The sequence below is a fragment of the Vidua chalybeata genome, chromosome 2, assembly GCF_026979565.1.
Source record: "Vidua chalybeata isolate OUT-0048 chromosome 2, bVidCha1 merged haplotype, whole genome shotgun sequence".
Taxonomy (NCBI): domain Eukaryota; kingdom Metazoa; phylum Chordata; class Aves; order Passeriformes; family Viduidae; genus Vidua; species Vidua chalybeata.
The window spans coordinates 3768347-3787917 of NC_071531.1; the positions used below are offsets into that span (position 1 = coordinate 3768347).

Here is a 19571-nt window from a genome sequence, read left to right on the forward strand (position 1 = left end):
TCCGAGCTCTGAGGCTGCCAGAGCACAGCTGGTACCTCCAGCCAGTGCTGAACAACGTGCTGGCACCAATTTGGGATGCTCTGCTCCGTGTTGCCTTGGCCAGGGCACACACAAGTGGCCAGGACACACACAAGGAGGCGCTTAGCGAGGCGGCTGCAGGGCTGTTGTGTTAAAAACACCGACTGTGGTACTCAATCATTTATGCTCTGCATAAAACAAGCAATATCACTTCTCATGGAGTCAGAGGATGCAATAAAGTAATACGAGCTGACAGCTCCCACGTAACAAGCTTTTTTTTCCTCTAGAGAAAGACCTGGAATAACTTTTTTCCTCCCATTTTTCCTATTATGGGAAAAGTTGTCGGTTTTTTTCCACCCCAGTCCTTACGTAAGCAAAGAATTTCCATAAGAGCTGCTCCCAAATGGACTAAAGATCCATTTCTAAGGAGGAAGTAAAGTAGCGTCAATGCATTTCTTCTGATCCAAAAAATATTGAAGCTGAACCAAAGCCTCCTGGTGTGAGATGGACCAACTGCTCAGAGTCCTGGGTGGGTTTGGTTCAGAGCACTCAGTGCTTGCACCCTTCTGCCTCTTTGCCCCATGGTAACAAAAAAAGTTTAGTAAACCCCATTTTTTTTCCAAAAATGTGGCCCCTGAGTTCCTTTTCCTTTTTCCCAAAGCACAGAAGACATTACTCAGTGGATGGCACTGACATGATTATCACACTTTGGGAAAACCACAGCAAAAGGTGATGGAAGCAGACATCACAAATAAAGGCAGAAGACCCTTTTATTTCGCATAGACAAAATGCAAAGAGTGTCTCATTAAATTAATATTTAAAAAAAAAACCCAAATCAATCTCCTCACTCCACTGACATCACTCATCCTAATTAACAACAAAAAAAGAACAATCAAGGACCCATTTTCTAATTAGAAAAAAAAAGTGCAAACATGACAAAAGACTTTGTTTTTCCAAATCAATGTTCCTGTTGAATTCACAAAGAGGGTGATTTTCTTTTTTTTTTTTTTTGTGATTTTTTTTCCCTTTTAAATCTTGTCTGATGGAACTTCCAGTTAAAATGTTTTTGTTAAGTCTCCATGCACTTCGTAGAAAATCAGTAAAAACACAAACGCTTGTGAAGATCAGAAAACTGGACTCTTTTACCCAAAAATTCAGATGTCCAGTCAGATGAAGCTCACACTCAGACAGAAAAAAAGCAAGAGAGTCTTTGCACTGTCTGTCGTTCATATTATTATTTTTTTTTTTGTCAAATATTTTGGCAATCTTCTTCTTTAATTATAAATATTGGAATTCAATAAAAAAAAGGTAGCTTTCATTGGACTTTTTTTTTTTTGTTTTGTTTTGTTTTTCAGTGTAAATATTTACAGCCACTGTCCAGCCATGCTCTTTTCGTTATACCAGGGTGTAAGATTTTGCGTAGGGATTGTTTCCTTTCAAGTGGCCCCGCGAGTCCAGCAGGGATTCTTGGGAGCTGCTCATTTTTGCTTGAGCCTGTCCTAGCTCAGCTCCTTCTCGCTGAGGTAACGTTGCCACAGCACCAGGTTGCCATGACTGGACATCCCTCGTGGAGGATGTCTCCATGGGGATCGGCTCCAGCACGGTGGGACGCTTCAAGGTTCGGCTTTTCTGTGGCTCCAAGCAGGCTTGCCCCAAACCCAGGTCTCTGCTCGTGCCCTGCACGCCACGGTTCAACAAAAAGTCCATCCTAAGGTAGGGTGGCAAATGCATGAGATCACCTGGGGAGGCAAAAGGGAGAAGTGAGTCTTTATTTCGGGTCGCGCGTTGCGTGGCGCTCACCTGGCGGGAGCGACTCGAGCTGGTTTGGCCCCCAAAGGGGAGGATCTGTGATCAGAATTTATGATTGATAGATTATTTGTCAGCTATTTACTGTGCTATGATTTACAGAATTGTGCAACAAATTCCTTTTGGGCAGATCCACAAGAATTCACTCCAAATATTTGTTTTCACAATGGAATGAGAAGCGCAGTGTTCTTTACATGCACTCACGGCATGAAGGAGATAAAATGAAAAGACCAGGAGCTTTTTCTCAAAATCTGAAAAGGTTTTGGTTTTCCTTTGTCAACAACTTGGAAAATGTGGAGGCTCAGTAATTTTCCAATTTTTATTTTCCATTTTAAATGGAAACCTTCACATTTCTAATTAACAAGCCCCAGTCTTGAGTAGAATGACTAAACTATTTTAAATTGAAGCAAGAGTATTAAGGCTGTAATCTTCAAGAGATTTCTGAATAAAACAGAAACATTCTTGTCCTCATATAACAAAATTTAACTGCCAACCACTGTGCTTAATTCACTAATAATTTTTTACCACTGTGAGCACCAAGATGCTGCTGGTTTTGTGGTAACAAAATCCACTGGGACTGGCACCTGAGCTCTTGCATCAACTTTCTGCTTTGTATTGTCAAGAAAACCTCTTATTCATTATTTCCCCTGACTCCTGGGACTGTTAGGCATTCATGATGTTCCTTCAAGGAAATGAGAAGCAATCAGGCTCATAATGACATTCTCTTCTAAAAATATTTGATGGTGTAACGTCACCTATGTATGAAAAAAAAAAGCACAGTAACAGGAGCATTCAGAACAGTATTTTCCTTTCTTTACAGATCTGTGCAGGTATGGACCTGCTTTTTCTTAATGGCTGATATCAAACCCAGAGCCTCATCTACAGATGGGATGCATCCTGAATGTTTAAAGTAGGAGACTCTTGGCACCACACCACCTGTGTAGCTCTCCATGAGCTATTTACAGCAGGAGAAATTAAGGCTGACCTGTGCCAGTGGCATAAACAACAGACCAGGAAAGCAGTTCTTCATAACAAAACAATGTGTAACAATTTTGTTCTTTCTAGCCCAGCTAAAAGCTGTCCAATGACCTAAAATAAAACAGGTCCTCTGCTTTCCCACGTAAGTCAAGGCACTGCAAGTCTTAGTAAAAGACCAACAGCATCTGTCTATTTGTAATTCCAGGTCACAGACAGAGAATTGCTGAGGAGTTGCATTTGGCCAGAACCTGTGTTTATTCCTATAGAAATCCCTCAGGCACTGTCTAACACCATATGTTTTTTTCTGGATGCATCTCCAGCACAGGCTCACAGCATGTGGTGTATTACCCCCGTGGAGTAAGATGGGAGTATCTCAAGATGAGCCTGACACACACCGTGGAGTTGGAGGGAGAGGGGGAGGTTTGTCATGATAATCACACTGATTGCCTCTTGAAAAAGGAGTGGTGTTAACTTTAATTGGTTTTACTCCTTGGTTTGCCTGATTCTCCTACAGTACCTTTCATGCCAAGCACAATTCAAGCATGTCAGACCTGTTTCAGCTGAGACAGCAGTGTTGCTGCTGCTGCTGCTGCTGGGGTGAAGGACAGCAGGACATGGACATGGGAGCAGGGAGGCACCAACTCACTGCACTTCTCCCCAGGCATTGAGCCGAGCTGCCCGTGGGCACAGCCGTGCTGTCCAGCACCTGCCCTGTCCCCTTGGCACCCAGACCCCTTGGTCACATCAGTTCTTCTGCTCCTGTAGTCCAGGTCCTTCCAAAATGCAGTAGGGGGGTTGGTTTGCTCCAAAGAGCATTCCCCACGAGGGGAGGAGACAGCCAGGATGGGAAGTTCTTGTGTCACTTGCTCCCTGTGGCTGTGCCTTGTGCAGCACTGCGATATCCCGGAAAATGATATCTGTTCCTACTTCACTCCTCCCCAGTGGGAGAGAGGTAGGAGTGTAGGAGTGAGAGTGATGCTCCCCACATCTGCCTCTGCCCTCTGTCTAATGGAGGAGCTGGGTTTGGCTGCCTCAGGTGTGGGGGTTTCACTGTCAGGGCCAGCAAAATGCACCTCGGAGATGGCAACAGCAGGTGTGAGAGCTTTTCAACTAATTCTAATGCCAAAGTGATGACCTCTCTTGCCAGGAATGTTTAGAGACTGCTGGGGTCAGAAAGGGGGGTTTTTCTCCCACTCCCATGCTCCATTGGGGTCCCTCAGCCCCAGCAGAAGAGGAAAAATGTTCTATGTTGAACCCAGTCCTGGAGCACCTCTGCTGAGGAGATAGGAGGGGAGAGCTGGGGTTGTTCATCCTGGAGAAGACCTCAGAGCCCCCTCCAGTGCCTAAAGGGGCTCCAAGACAGCTGGAGAAGAACTTCAGACAAGGGCATGGGGTGATAGGATAAGGAATAATGGCTTTAAACTAAAAGAGAGTAGGGTTAGATGGGAGATTGGGAATTAGGAATTGTTCCCTGGCAGGGTGGACAGGCCCTGGCACGGGGTGCCCAGAGCAGCTGTGGCTGCCCCTGGATCCCTGGCAGTGCCCAAGGCCAGGTTGGACACTGGGGCTTGGAGCAGCCTGGCACAGTGGGAGGTGTCCCTGCCATGGCAGGGGTGGCACTGGATGATCTTTGCCCTCCCTTCCAACCCAAACCACTCCATGTTTCTATTTCCCACAACAGTTGGCCTTCTCCCAGAGGTGTCTGACACCCAACACTGCCTGTGAGGATCTGCCACTGCCTTGTTAACACCAGCCAAGACATTTTACACCCACTCCCTCTTTCTACTGCATTTTCTGCTTTTTTTTTTTTTTGGTTGACTTTCCAGCAAGGAGCTGGTGTGGAGCAGCAGCTGGAGCGTGGCTCATTGGCAGCTCCCCGTGGGTACCTCACGGTGCTGCTTCTGTGCCCTTGCTGCTTCTTGAGAGCCACGGGTATCAGTGGACTACGAAATAGATGAGCATTGAACCTTGCAGAGATGGAGGCTGGTTTTCAAGCTGCTGTCTAGACATTTCTCAAGTGTATTTAGGAGCTCCGAGCTATGTAAAAAAGACCTTTTTCCCCCCCTCCTTAAATCTACATAAGAAAGCATAGTCAATAATCTGTGTAAACAATATGCAGTCATTTTACTGCAATTTTCTAAATGTCTGGGGGCAAAGTTCCAGCAGGATTTCAGTAATGAGAAACCACAGAGTGTAACTTGTTCTCCAAAGCTGGGTACTCAAAGCACAATCTCTGACACAGCTTATGCAGAGCCCTCATTATTTGATGTGATGTACACATTTTCCCATCATAAAAAGCGTCAGTGCTCCTTCTCATCTGCAAGAAGCATCTCTCCCTGCAACTGCTTGTAAAACAGGGCACATTATTAAAATCACTGGCAAAGAAAAATTTTGAGCATGGAACTTTTTCTTCTGTGCTGGGGTTGAAGCGGTCTCACAGGATGGAAAAAAAAAAAGTCTTTGATTTAGGAGAACTAATGGGTTTCTGACTTGAAAACACAATCTTTGAAATGTAACCACAGGGGTTCACCTTTGCCATTCCTACATCAATTCTGAATGTATTTGTGAGCAGAAAAAAAGCTCCTTGCTCTATCTCTGGAGCTGCTTGGGAAGACTTTGGTTCTTGTCCTCTGTACACAACAGTATAGGCATTTTTTGGTTTCTTGCTATTCAGCTGAATGATGTTTTTTTGGGCAAAACATCATGAAGTTTCAGGACGGTTCATTGCCTTTGATGCTCTAATTACCTCTTTTCAGCTATGTTTGTGCCTTATTAGTAATGAAAGCAAACCTTTCAAGTGCATGAGCACTGTAAATGAGCATGTTTAATAATTCATGCATTTTGGCTTAATTAGTACAAAAGACATTCTAAAACTGCAGTTTTCTGATGCATTTTTAAAAATGGGGTTTGGACTAGATGATCTTCAGAGGTCCCTTCCCACCCTGACCTTCCAGTGATTCTGCATTTTTTTAAGAAAGGAGAATTTGTTGTATAAGAACCTTGAGTTTGTACAGAAATAATAAACAACCAGTCAAATCTGAATGCTGCAATTTAAGCCAGAGCTACCTCAGTCTTTTTTTTTTTTTTTTTTTTTTCTTAATGGCCAGCCCTCTAATGAATTATTTAGGATAGTACATTGAAAAAATGTTAGTTCAAATAAATATTTGTAAACAAATGCTAAAAATCACTTACTGTGATATTTACGATAAGCAACACATTCTACCAAAAAGGGAGTATTTTCTGAGTTAATGCGACACTGAATAAAAATCATTTATCCTTATTTCAGTACAACTGAGCTGATATAAAACACTTGGCAATAAAAACAAGAGACATTTTTAGCCATATTCCAGAGGTCAGCTTCAGGTGTGGGAAGGGCTGGGATGAATTTGACAGGCTACATGCAGGGCTGAATTTTTCTTGGATTTTATTCAAGATAGCTGTCTCATCTGCAGAACTAAACCAAGCTGAGAAGCACTCCTTTCTCCCAAAAGATTTACCTCATTCCTCTTCCAAATGCCAGAGAGCTTGCATGGTGTTTTTATTTTTGCTTTCATCTACTCCATAAAAAACAAAATTCTAAGGATTTGTGCTATTTTCAATACAAGGATCATCACAGACTGCAAAAAAAGGATGCTCTTACCAGGCTTTTACATGAGAGGTCTATGCATTTTCTCATGAATGAGAACCTCCACTAAAGCAAAAGCAATTTGTCTTCACAACACTCCAAAAGAGATACCATCACTGAGGGTGACAGCCTGAGGGTTTTCAAGTTTTGGTTGCCATGTGGAGGAAATTCTGTGCTATTTGAGAGATTATCTCAGAAAGTTTTGAGAAGCAGAGCTGGTGACCATGACAGGGTGTTTTATTTAACAAAGGTAAAGGATGAGACTGCTTGAATAGGGCATTCACACATCCTGCTTCAAGAGGTGAGTGGGCTGAAAAAAAGTTCTCAGAGATTTCTCTGGGATGATTCCATGGGATCAGAAACCATGCCAGGGTTGAGTCCCTACAGCCCTGTTAGCTCAGGCAAGGTGCTGATGTAATTATGTTGATTTAGGAGAAAATTATGACCTTGTGCAGTGCTGGGGGTGTAAAAGTGCTGTGCAGATGGAGTCCCACTCTGTTGGGCACCTCTTGGCTTGTGCTGACTTTGGAAGGGGAAGCACTGATGGGATGTTGTGTTTTCCTTTGAAAGGAAGCAAAGGAGACAGAGCTGCTGACGTAGTTCCAAGCTCAGGTTTATGCTGATTAAAAAATTAGAGTTGGTTTTTCCAGCTCACTAGCACAGTAAATAAATCAGTGAAGCCCTTGCTGCTACTCACAGGCTGTTTCTGAGGACAAAGACTGCCTATAAGGGAAAACTTGCATTAGAAACGAGGAAAGAGTGGAGGGTTTGCAAGGACAAGGTGAGAGGTTTGCTGGAAAAAAAGAGTGTAAGTGATGCTCAGAGGCCTTTGTCACATCCAGAACTGACACACCATTAAAAACTTAGCAGGCAAAGCTTTCTTGGACAGCAGCAGCTTGGTCTGAAGCCAGGCTGATAGCAGCAGTAACATTTCTCACAATTGCTGCTGTCAGTGTTGGAAACCTGCTGGTGCTCCCTCCCCGTCCATCTCGTGTCCGCACTGCGCCGCAACCATCCCCTCACCTGCAGGGCTCTGCAGCACCAGGGATAAGCACACTTAATGAGCAATAAAGCCAATTATTTGCTTAGCTTGGTCCTGTGTCCTGCTCAGCCAGGAAGGGTGGGGTGAAGAGGATCAGTCCTGCACCTCCTTGCTTGGCTGATACAGGTCCCAGGATCTGCTCAGTGTGGAGCTGCCTTCCCAATTCCATGGATAATTTTTATTTTCTTGCAGCAAAACGCCACAAGTAGAGATTAAAATTTTCTGAAGAGTGCTTTGAATGCCAGGGGTCCTCTCTCTAGAGCCAGTGTTGATCAGTAATGGAAATGGAGATGGAATTCCCGTGTGCAAATTTCTGACTGGCCATATGAGTGAGAATCTCAGCTCACTCTCTGTCGACAGGAGCACACCATTATCAGCACATTCAGGAGCTCACAGGCTCCTGCTGAGGCCACTTTTTCAAGACAAAAACTGGATTTAACAATCCTCTGAGGTGACCCAGAATAAATGGCAGAAGGTCTGAGAACAGCCAAGCAGCAGAAGAGGAAAGGAAGGAAGGAGGAGACAGGGCACAGCTTCCTCATTAGTGAAAAAGCTGCTGTGAGAGCAGGCACGTGCCCTTCCCTTCTCCAGAGCAGCTTCAACCTCTGCTCAGGTGCCCAGGAAAAATGATTAAAGTGCTCAGCATCTGGGGCGGGGGGGGGGGTACTTTTAAAATGACTGAATGCAGGACTCATTTCAGCTGCCAGCCTGCCCTTCCTGGCTCTCTGACCCACAGCATCACATCCTCTTGTGCTTCTCTCTGTGTTTCAGCAGGCAGAAAACCACCCCACCCTTATGCTGTTTACATTTTTCACCTATTTAGGTGAAAAATGTTTAGGTGAAAAATGTTCCTATTTTTAGCTGGAGGAATCAGAATTCCCTGTCACCCCTGCGGGGCTGTGCTTTATAACTTTCTACACAAAAACTGCACCCTCATGGATGGTTTGGAGATCCATAACACCTAGTTAAATGTTTCATGTTGCAGTCTGCTAGAACTGGCATTTTCATAAAAATACTCAAAATACCAGCTGTGATTCACAGAGCAAAATAAAAACAACAGTTGCTGTTGACTACAATCGTTGGAGTTATCTCTTAAGGAACTTTAGGCTATCAGGAAATCTGTAGTTCAAGAGCCAAATTTGCTACTGCTATAAATCACTGGCTTTATTGATTTCAGCAAGACTTTAAATTGATTTCTACTTACTGGAGATTAGGTTTAAGTGACTGAAAATGAGGATTCCAACTAATGTGGATTTTTTTTTCTCTTTTTTAAAAGGTGATTCATTTTGTTATTTAGATTTAAGCCTTCTGATTCCAAGAAAAAGCCTTTGATCAAGATGTCTTAAAGCAAAAGCATGACTGATTTAGTTGAACTGAGATCATCCATCTGAACTCCATTGACATAACAGACTGTGCAGCTGCCTGAGAGGATGGCAAGAACCTTGATTATCACATTGTTACCTCTTCCTGGAAGATCTAATGGAACAGGAATTGAAGCACGTTTTTGGTTTGCATTTCTCTAAGCAGAACCTGGGTCTCTTACACAGTGCTGCACTTTCAAAAGGCCTGCCAGATGCTTTGTCCTTTCCAGCAGTAACTTTAAGGAGAACTGATGGATTTTTAAGGGCTTCTCTGACACTGAGCTGAGCAAGGAAGGAAAAATTTATTAACTCCAGGGGTCTGATATATTTAGACCCTATGGATAAGCCATGTGGATGTCCAGCCTCACAGGGCTGGTGCACCTGCACAACTGATCCCTTCCTGCTTGGATTTAATGAGGTGTCTAAGTTATAAAAACATGTAAAAGAGGCCTCACCATGTAAATCAATACCCACTCCAGGACTAAAGTCAGCAAATCTGTCAATAAATAATGAAATGGTGACAGAAAAGGTAAGGCCAGGAGTGCTCCCTTTCCGTCTGCGCCTTGTCACGCAAGCGGCTTCATGCATTTTTAAGGATGTTCTGAGACAGCACTCTCCTGCCCAGTGGCTGGGAAAACTTGGAAAACCATGCTGAAAACCTCAGCGAGGTGCCCCTGGTTAGCAAGGCTGGACTTTTAGAACTCATTTGCTGGTCCTGGGTGCAGTGAACAGAAGCTGTTCAATTGCACATCCCTTTCAGCTGGGGGTTAAATCGATCGTGGCTCCATGGAAACAGGTTTATTCCTGAGATATCCTGGGAGCCTGGAGTCAGCACAGAGGCTGGAGAGGTGAGGTGTTTTCAGAGTTCACTGGAATCAGCAGGAGCTGCTCTGTTGACCTCTCCAGGTGTGAGAAACGGATTTGTAAAGGACTCTCAAAACCTGACTGAAAACTCACACAGCCTTGCACATCTGTATGAAAAATCTGAGATAAGGTGTATTGATTTAGGAAGGCTGTGGAATAGAGATGCCATGGTTGAGAGAGAGGTTGAACTGAAAACAAGTTTCAAAAGATGGCCTTGCAAAAAGACCAGATATTTTGGAGAATTAGAACTGTGAAAGATGCATTGTAGCAAGATCATGTGGGGTAAAATAACAGGTAAATAATAATTATTTATAAGGTCCTAGTAACAGGACCTTAAAGCAGGCCTGGATCTGTTCTTGTGTGGATGGAAACCCCTGCTGCTGACTACTGACAGCAAAAATCACACACACTGTGTCCCAGCACTGTGAAGGTGATATCATTTGGCATTTTCAAAATAATAGGTGGTGTTAGAAGTATTAGCAGCACTGTGTGGCAAAAGCCAATAGGCTGCAAAACATTTCTAAGGTATTGTAACCAGAAAATAGGTTGGCTTCTGCTAGAATGGCGTTGAGTTTTACATCTCTTGTGTCTCACCCTTCCACAAGACTGATAATGGAATAAAATCTTTTAAAATGCCTCTTACTTGCCGTGTCTCTGTAGAGCTGGGATTTTCCAACATCCAGGCTCTGAGCCATTCCTGTGAACTCAGGGATAAACCTGACCATGCCACAACAACAGGAGAGCAAAAACGCTGCTCATAGAGCAGGGCAGGTCTGGCTACAGCAGGAAAACCAACATCAGCACTGCCCTGCTCTCTGCTGAGTTAGGGGGGAATTTCTGTGACTCAGTCTCCCCAAGTGCATTAGTCTGAATCCCCCGAGTGGTGCTGACGAGGTGCAGCACTGCATTTTTGTTAATTAATCCCCTGGGACCAGGGGTTCTCACAGCTCTCACATTTAAATTAGGGATGCTGAATATTTCAATACTGAAATCCATCTGCAGAGCTGTGCTTTAAAGCACATACAGCTCTTCCATGGATGGCACAGACCATCACTACAGTCAGGTTAGGACTGTTAAAAACTAAAGTTTTTTTCTCTAGTGACATGATTTCCTGCTTTAATTTCCAAGAAGAGCACAAGCATGACCTTTCTTGCAGGTAAGATTTGGTTTCCATTTTCAGGTGTGGTAGTGCCAGCTCTCCTGTAGAGCTCAGATTACACTCAGGTCCTCTTGGCACAGGGAAATGACAGAGCCTGACTTAATTAAATCAAGAATGCCTGTAAATGTCTGCCAGGACCTTAAAGCAGGGCTGGATCTGTTCTTGTCTGGATGGAAACCCCTGCTGCTGGTTGCCTTGGGCTGGCTGATAGCAAAAATCACACATACTGTGTCCCAACACTGTGAAGGTGAAATTACTTGGCATTTTCAAAATTAAAAATCTGGTTTTTGTAGAAGTGAGGTTCAAGTTAGGGACACTTAGAAATGTTCTAAAATATCTGTTGTGTTAATTGAAGTGGACACAGCATCTTTGGTTTGACTTGGAACTTCTGCTGGTAGTTTTAACAATTTAATATTGAAGTTACAGCTGTAAGAACAAGAAAGTAGCTGAAAATTTACTGATAAATGTAATCCTTGCTTAAGGCATAAAACTCTTCAGTAACTACAGCTCAGTCAAATGTGTCTAAAGCTGCAGACAACATGGGATGGGTAGTCTAAGAGCTGCAGCCTTTACATATATATATATATATATATATATATATATATATATATATATATGTACCACAAAGCAAATAAGCCACTTTAGAAAACTAAAATTAAAGGTTTCCTTAAGGTGCAAATTTTAGTCTGGTAGAAATGGGATAAAACCCCCAAGACTATCCTGAACCAGCACAGTTTGGGATCAAAATAAAGAATAAATTAGGAAGCAACAGGAAAAGGTAATTTTGCTGCTGCACACTTGTCACAGAGTCTTTGAGGAATTGGTACCACTTGTTTCTCTCCTCTAATTAAGAAGTCTCTTCCTAACACCAGTATCACTGATTCATTGGTAATAATTAAAAAAAAATAATTTAGATTACTTTAATCACAGACTCACAGAAGGGTTTGAGTTGGATGTTAAAGATCATTTAGTTTCAAATCCTTCCACTATCCCAGGTTGTTCCAAGCCCACTCCAGCCTGGCTCTGAACACATCCAGGGATGAGGCAGCCACAGCTTCTCTGGAAAACCTGTTCCAGTACCACCAATGACTTGAATTTACATTGCAGACATCTCCTATAGTGCCTAAAATGGAACTTCCACATCACAATTGCACAGAAACCTTGTAACTGATCAGCTGCCCTATTTAAACTCAAGATTCACACCGATACCATTTTCCTTTCTGAACCCAGAATATTTCAGCTTCTGATCTGAACCTGTTTAAGTTCATTTTTATTGTACTGGCATGGTTAAAAATTTGCACTGTGATCCTTCCTGTCTGCAAATCCACCAGAATAAAAACGAAAGCCAACGAAATCAAGTATGTAGTCACGTCAAATTAAACGCAGAATTAAATGGTTTTCATCCCTGCAGAACATTCAGCTTTTCCCAGCTGAAGGAGAAAAAGCTCCTGATACTGCACAGAAATAAAACCTGAGACAAGATAAAGGCAATTTCCTCTCATCACTGATGTGCCATTTCTAGGATAAGCCGCAAATGGCACAGTCTATCTTTTGTGACATCCTCCTGCTTTTCCAACAGTGCAGCAGAAAATCAAGAGGTGTTCCATACACAAAAGGATTTAATATGGAAACATTAGAGATGCTCATCTAGGGGAGTAATTTCAGGATACACCACAGAAGTGTATATACAATTAACAGTCATGCTAAGAGTATTTACTGCTGTTCAAAGTGTAGGCAAGAAGGTTTTTTTCCCCCCACTCTGTGCTTGTCCTTCTGTTTTTCCAGCTGCTTATTTTGATTTGTCTCCTTATGTACTTCTCTTTAAACTGGATCTTGGTCTCCCACTGTAGAGTCAGGATGGTGATTTCTTTGTTCTGTATACACATTATATACAGTGTGTGTACATCTATTCATATTTTTTTCATATATATTCTATTGTATTTGAAGCCAGACAGTGCAAATATAAAACCAGAACAGAAAACAACCCATATCTCAGCCTTTGTGTACTTTGCTTCATGATTTCTGAACAACAACAAGAGAAAGATACATAGATTCCTCTGCATCTTCAAGAAATTCAGTTTTGGATCTGGAAACCATGGAATTAGTGGAATTATTCCCCATTTTCAGTCAGGATAATATAACAGGCATGGGGAAAGGAGGCTAAAGGTGAGCTGTCAAGAGTCCCAGCCTTTGCTGAATCCCCCATGGCCGGATTTGTATCGGATTCAGTGACGGCCACGCCGGTGGAGCTCTGTCAGCAGCTTTCCAACAGAAATCCAGTCCCTAAATAGACTCCAGTCACTGTGTCAGAGGGAAGGGACTCCTTCACCCCTGAACTCACAGGGCAGTGCTGAAGAGTTCACATCTCAGGTTATGGGGCTGACATTGGAAAAATACTGTGCCTTCCACTGCTGCCTGGTTCTGATTTTTCTCATTATGATAAGCAGCTTATTTTTAGCTGCAGTGACTGAATTCTGGAAAAGATTTGTTTCTTGACTTGGGTGTTTAAAACACCATTTAGGCACTGCAGGTGATATCAGACTGCATTTAAGGGACCCTTGTAAATCTTTTAATAAATTACTTGCATTCTTTAGCTCAAGGCTTGTCTACATGTTAAGGCTTTGCTGTTCAATCATCAGGATTAGTCAAAACAGTGAGAAACTTCTAAATTGGGTCAAGAATGCTAATTAAGACATTTGAAAACCTGAGAGAACCTGATCTTACAGCAAATCTGGAGAGGTTAAATCAGTATTTTTTCCTAGTTAATATGCAGTAGGTTTAAGGGCTAGACTCGGGCTGCTGGACTGAGGTTCCCAGCTGTAAAAACCCAAAAAAGCATCCAAATCTGCATGGTGAGGGCTTGGTTGAGAGCAGGCCTGGCCTTGAGCTGATGTTGAAAGGCAATGTCAGCTGGCCATATCTCTTCTGGGACATGGGGGCCAAGGGGAAATGGAGAGGAGAGAAATGTTCTTTGCCCACCAGCTGAAAACACAAGGACAGCAGGAGGAAAGTGCTTCCAGGGGAGCAGGGGCTGGGAGAAGGGGAGCCCCTGCTTTGTGCAGGTGGAAGGACCCAGAAAGCACTCAGGTTCCCCTATGCAGAGTGGGGTGTCCCTGACATCTTCATGGCTGTGAAATCAGTCCCTGGAAAATCTTTTTTTCAGAGTCTGCCTCTCCAAAAATGCCATTTGTCCCCACTCACAAGCAGGTTTCTTTCCAAAGTGGTTCCTTTCACCAGCTGAAAGTTTGTGGAGGAAGTTCTGAGATATAAAATCTTGGGATGCTTTAAGTGGATTTCCAAATCTACTAGAGATCCCTGAGAGAGATTTCTTCCCTGGGATCACATTTGGGATGCTTTAGTCCTTCAGGGGTTTTACATTCATGTGATGTCTCCCCACTTTAGAGGAGGTGGGATGGTCAAAAATGACCTTGAACTTGTTTTCGGACATCAGGTAGAGAAATTGCTGGTCCAAGTCAAACAAACCCTTAAGGGCAATGTCAAATATAAGCAAAGGTTCTTTTTACTGCTGATTAGCAAGAGACAAAAATATAATTGGGGGTCTGATTTTGCAGCACCCCTGTGGGAAAGGAAGTTTCTGCAAATTGAAAGAAATGAAAATTTTCTAGATATTTCCCATTCAAGCCCTCGTCTGATGTTATTCCTTCCAAGCATGAACTCCATTGCCAGGGGATACAAGTAAGTGGTCTGTCCACAAAAGAACCCCAGACATAAATAGTACTTGGGATGCAAAAATATCAAAATATTTCCCAGTTAATAGCAGTTCTTTTCTCCAGCACAATAATTTAGGAGTAAAGAGAAGAAAAAACCCAACAGGCTTCTTGGCTGAGGCTATTACTGAGATTTAAAATTATAATAATGGGAATCTATTTTTAATAAACTGCTCCAGCAATGTTTATTGCAGTGAAGAATAATTGTTATGATAACTCAATTTGTGAATATTATTCTTAAAACAGAAAAAAGGGAACATTATTATGAAACTCTTTGAACCTCTACAATTATATTCCATTTTTCTACATTACAGGCTTTTTGATGGCACAGTGGGAGGTGGGAAGAGAGTGCATTTCTTTCCAGTTTCTGTCCCTTTTTTGGAGGATGAGGGACTGACTCATTTGTCAACCTCACAGGTAAACTTGGGGTTACAATTGTTGAGATTTATGAATATTTATATGAAAAATTGCCTCAGTTTTGCTGTGATTAAATGATTCCTTGAAGGCCTGATCTTACTAACCAAACTGGTAGTTAAGGACAGCTGTGGGGAGGAGAACAATAATCCAAATCCCAAACTTCTGGGAGTTTTGATGCTGAGAAAGATGCAATGAAAACAACGTGTTGCCACCATTTTTACAGCTTGAAGGATTTTAACACTGCACAGGAGCTGAGAAGATCCACCTTTGTAAAGGATGGGATTTATCCCACAGCTTTAAAATCCTGCTGTGCTGGTTTTACTGCTTCAGTTTTCTCTTTTAAGGCGCCTCCTGGGACACATGACTATTCTGATGGCTTCCTGAAAAATGTCACCATCTACAGGGGGTCACTTTCAAGGTCTGGGCAGATGAGGTCTGACAGCTCTGTGCAGTCCACAAAACCTCATGTGCAGGTCTGCATCCATCCCTGCACTTTTTGGAAGCTGTGCAGAGGCTGTTGTGAAGCAGCAATTCCAGTTTGCTGGGAAGTTTGTAATGTGATACTCTAAAAGGGAAAATAATGGTGGTGTTGTTGATGATGAAGCATGAACTACAAATAATCACAGAATTTCAGAATGGTTTGGGTTGGAAAGGACCTTAAAAATCATCCAGTGCCACCCCTGCCATGGCAGGGACATCTTCCACTGTCCCAGGCTGCTCCAAGCCCCAGTGTCCAACCTGGCCTTGGGCACTGCCAGGGATCCAGGGGCAGCCACCAATCTGTTCTAATCTTATCTTTTCCCAAAAATCTGCTTGGGGTGTTGTGAAGATCAGAACACAAGGATGTGTGGGACATGCTTTCAAAACATCAAATGCAGGAATTAATTTAAAAAATATCTTCCATGTTCCATTTCCTGTAGCTAGGACTTTTGAAAACTCAGAGAAACTCCTGAAGTCTTTTTTTTTTTAATTGAAGACTGCTTAAAAAAATGTTTTCCATATACTTGAAACTTTTGGCCTGGTGTGAGGACAATGATACACAAAACATCTACAGCTGTTTGTACCATCAGCTAAAGTGTCCTCCTGTCTAGAAGAGCTGGTTGATATTCAAGGATCACCTTCTCCAAGCTAAGTGAGCAGAAACTCAGACAAAAAATCTAGGAGCCCTCTATGGATGAACAAAAAGCTCCTGGCAAAACTCAGGCACAGAGAGGGAGCGCCCAAGAGGGTGGAAGCAGGTAAGAAACCAGTGGGAATACAGAGACACTGTCCAAACATTCAGAAATGTGGTTAGGAAAGCCCAAGCCCAGCTAAAGTTGAACCTGTTCAGGGATGTGAAAGACAACAGGAAAGGAAAAAGGAAAGGGGAAAAAAGGAAAGGAAAAAGGAAAGGAGAAAGGAAAGGGGAACAGAAAGGGGAAAGGAAAGAGGAAAGGAAAGGGGATAGGAAAGGGGAATGGGGAAAGTTCAGGAAAGGAAAGTTCAGGGAAGGGGAAAGGGAAAGCAAAAAAAGGGAGAGGGAAAGTGAAAAAAGGGAAAAGGAAAGGGAAAAAGGGAAAGGGAATAAAGGGAAAGGGAAAGGGAAAAGGAAAGGGAAAGGGAAAGGGGAAAAAGGGAAAGGGAATAAAGGGAAAGGGAAAGGGAAAGGGAAAAGGGAAAAGGGAAAAGCGAAAGGGGAAAAGGGAAAAGGAGAAGGGAAGGGGAAAGGGGAAAGGGGAAAGGGGAAAGGGGAAAGGGGGGGAAGGGAAGGGAAGGGAAAGGGAAAGGGAAAGGGAAAGGGAAAGGGGAAAGGGGAAAGGGGAAAGGGGAAAGGGGAAAGGGGAAAGGGGAAAGGGGAAAGGGAAAGGAAAGGGAAAGGGAAAGGGAAGGGAAAGGGAAAGGGAAAGGGAAAGGGAAAGGGAAAGGAAAGGAAAGGAAAGGAAAGGAAAGGAAAGGAAAGGAAAGGAAAGGAAAGGAAAGGAAAGAAAGGAAAGGAAAGGAAAGGAAAGGAAAGGAAAGGAAAGGAAAGGAAAGGAAAGGAAAGGAAAGAAAGGAAAGGAAAGGAAAGGAAAGGCTTCAGTAAGTTTATGGTGACAACAGGAAGGGCAGGGAAATTGTGGCTCCACTGCTGAGTGGAACCTGGTGACACAGGACATGGAAAAGGCTGAGACCCTGAATGCCTTACTGGCCTCACTCTTCATGGCCAGAGCAGCCTTCAGGAATCCCAGGTGCAAGAGATCAGTGGAACTGGAGCAAGAGACTCAGCCCTGGTGGACAAGGACCAGGTCAGGGAATGCTTAAGCAAACTGGATAAATGTAAATCCATGGGCTTTGATGGAATGTGCCTAACAAGTGCTGAGGGAACTGGCAGATGCCACTGAGGCCTCTGTCCATAGTCTTTGATTGGTCATGGTGACTGGGAGAAGTGCCTGAGGACTGGAGAAAAGCAAATACCACTCCTGTCTTCAAGAAGGACAAAAAGGAGGATGCAGGAACCAAGAAACCTCTTAGCCTCATCTCCATCCCCAGGAATTCACCAGCAAACTCCATCATTACCTTCTGTGAGTTAATTTCCAGCTTTTTCGATTGGGTGGATTAATTTCCAAATGCCCCATTTACCAAAATAAGTTTTTCTCACAGTCTTTCTTCATACTTATAATTGTTGGGAATTATTTTGAAAAACAAATAGTACTTATTGCAAACTCTGAGAACTTTACTGCACCCATAAGATGCAACAGGCAGCTGTTTGAAAAGGGAGGATAGAAATTAGGTAGAGGCAGAAGTGATTGAAAGTGACATTTTCCCAGGAAGATTGAATTGGCTGAGAATAAAAGCAAAGCACCATGAAAACAGGTGAAAGTTCTCTTGAAAGAAAAGATTTACTTCAAAGAAGAATAAAGGTGTGCTGAAGCAGCACAGTGATTTATCTCAAATGTTCTCGTCTACTGGAACCAAATACCTGAAGTTTTTTTTTTTATTTCTTCGCCACGTCCTTAAATGGAGAATGATTAATTCTATTTGAATTACAAATTACCTCTGGCAAATTTCTGAAGTGGTGGGTAAAAGAAGAAAGATGCCCAGTAAGTGTTTCCTCACTGACTTAAAAATAAAAATATTGGTCTGTCTGCTACTGGTGAAAGTTCTTTCTATCCATATGTTTTGTTTAAAACCCTTCATAAAGTGACCTTTAATAATGCATTATTCAATATTTATGGGCCAACATTCAAATTGCCCCACTGGAACACTCAATTATTCTTTCAAGGTAATGAAGCTAACTATTAATTTTATAATATATTAAATTTCCTTGTTGCAAAGTAAAGCTAAAGCTAAGCAAGAAAAGTAGGAAAAAAAAATAAAGCCATTAAAAATAACAGAGCTAAACATGACTACGTCTGTAAATCACTGGAGGGGCTCTAGGGTTGTTCCAGCCCTGGAAGATTTTTTACTCAAGCACAGGGACCAAATTTTGGTTCTATCTGCCCTCAAGAAAATCAGCTTTACATGGAATATATTAGAATATTTCCAAATACTATATATGCAAAAGTAATGTATTTGGAACATGAAAGGAAAGAGGGCAAGTTATCTGTTAAAGAAATGATAAAAAATATCTGTTGACTGCTTGGAAGGAAAGAGTTCAGTTTTGACTTAGCTGTGAATGCAGCTGCTTCCCTTTAGCAGAGCAGGGACAAATATTTATCTTACTTCTTTGGAGTTAGAAATGAAAAATATTTCTATCTTTATCTATTTCTACAGCTCCTGGGTTTGAGGTTCTACGCTGTGACTACACAGAAATCAGCAATTTCTCCCAGTACTTTATTTCTTACTTATTTTCCCTCTTATCTATCTTTGTGACACACTAATTTCCTGCCTTGAGTATTATAACTGTCTACCTTCTGCTTGGGCTTTTTCTTCCCACATTTTTCTTCTAGCTTTCTCCAGCCAAATCCTTGATGCTTTCTGTTCAGTGTTCTTGCTTTTGAATGACCCTTCCTGATCCTGCTGTCTCCCTTCCATTCCTCCGTCCTCACAACCACTGCTTGTTATGGTGAATATTGAACAAAAGACCCTCCAGAGATTATCCATTACTCTTTTTCACGTAGATGAGCATCACTGATTGCTTTCTGTGGATCTGAGTAGCAGCACTCACACTGGCAAAATTAGATACTAAAATAAAATAAAATGAAATAAAAATACAAAATAAAATAAAATAAAACGAATCATGTTTTCAGAAAGCAAACAAATATAATTAGGCCTTTTCCCCATTTGAATCCTACTCTGCTGTGTCACATCCTGTATCCTGTAACAAAGACTGACAAATCTTCTCAGATTTTATAACCTGCTTGATCTCAGAGTACCACAAATAACCTGTTTGTGCTGTTGGGAACTAAAGTATCAGTAGAAACACCGTGTTTGTGGTCTGGAAATGTGATTGAGTCCAAGAGTTGGATGTACCTCAAGTACCTTTGTGAGAAATTTAGGATTTCTGTATAACTGATTAACGTGATTAAGTAAATGTTGTTTATTGTTTATGTAATATAAATATTTACAGATTTTATAAATTATTAAGTATACATTTTTTGATTGGTGTTTTTGT

General features: G+C 42.3%; 1 protein-coding gene across 1 annotated transcript in view; it reads right to left on the reverse strand.

Moving 5' to 3' along the window:
• Positions 1-770: 770 nt before the first annotated feature.
• The window catches only part of DSCAM (DS cell adhesion molecule), a 446344-nt gene continuing 427543 nt past the window's right edge, over positions 771-19571 (reverse strand). Inside the window, exon 33 of the mRNA XM_053936664.1 lies at positions 771-1757. Coding sequence (XP_053792639.1) covers positions 1414-1757 — 344 coding nt within the window. The 3' untranslated portion in view covers positions 771-1413. The remainder of the gene's footprint in view (positions 1758-19571) is intronic.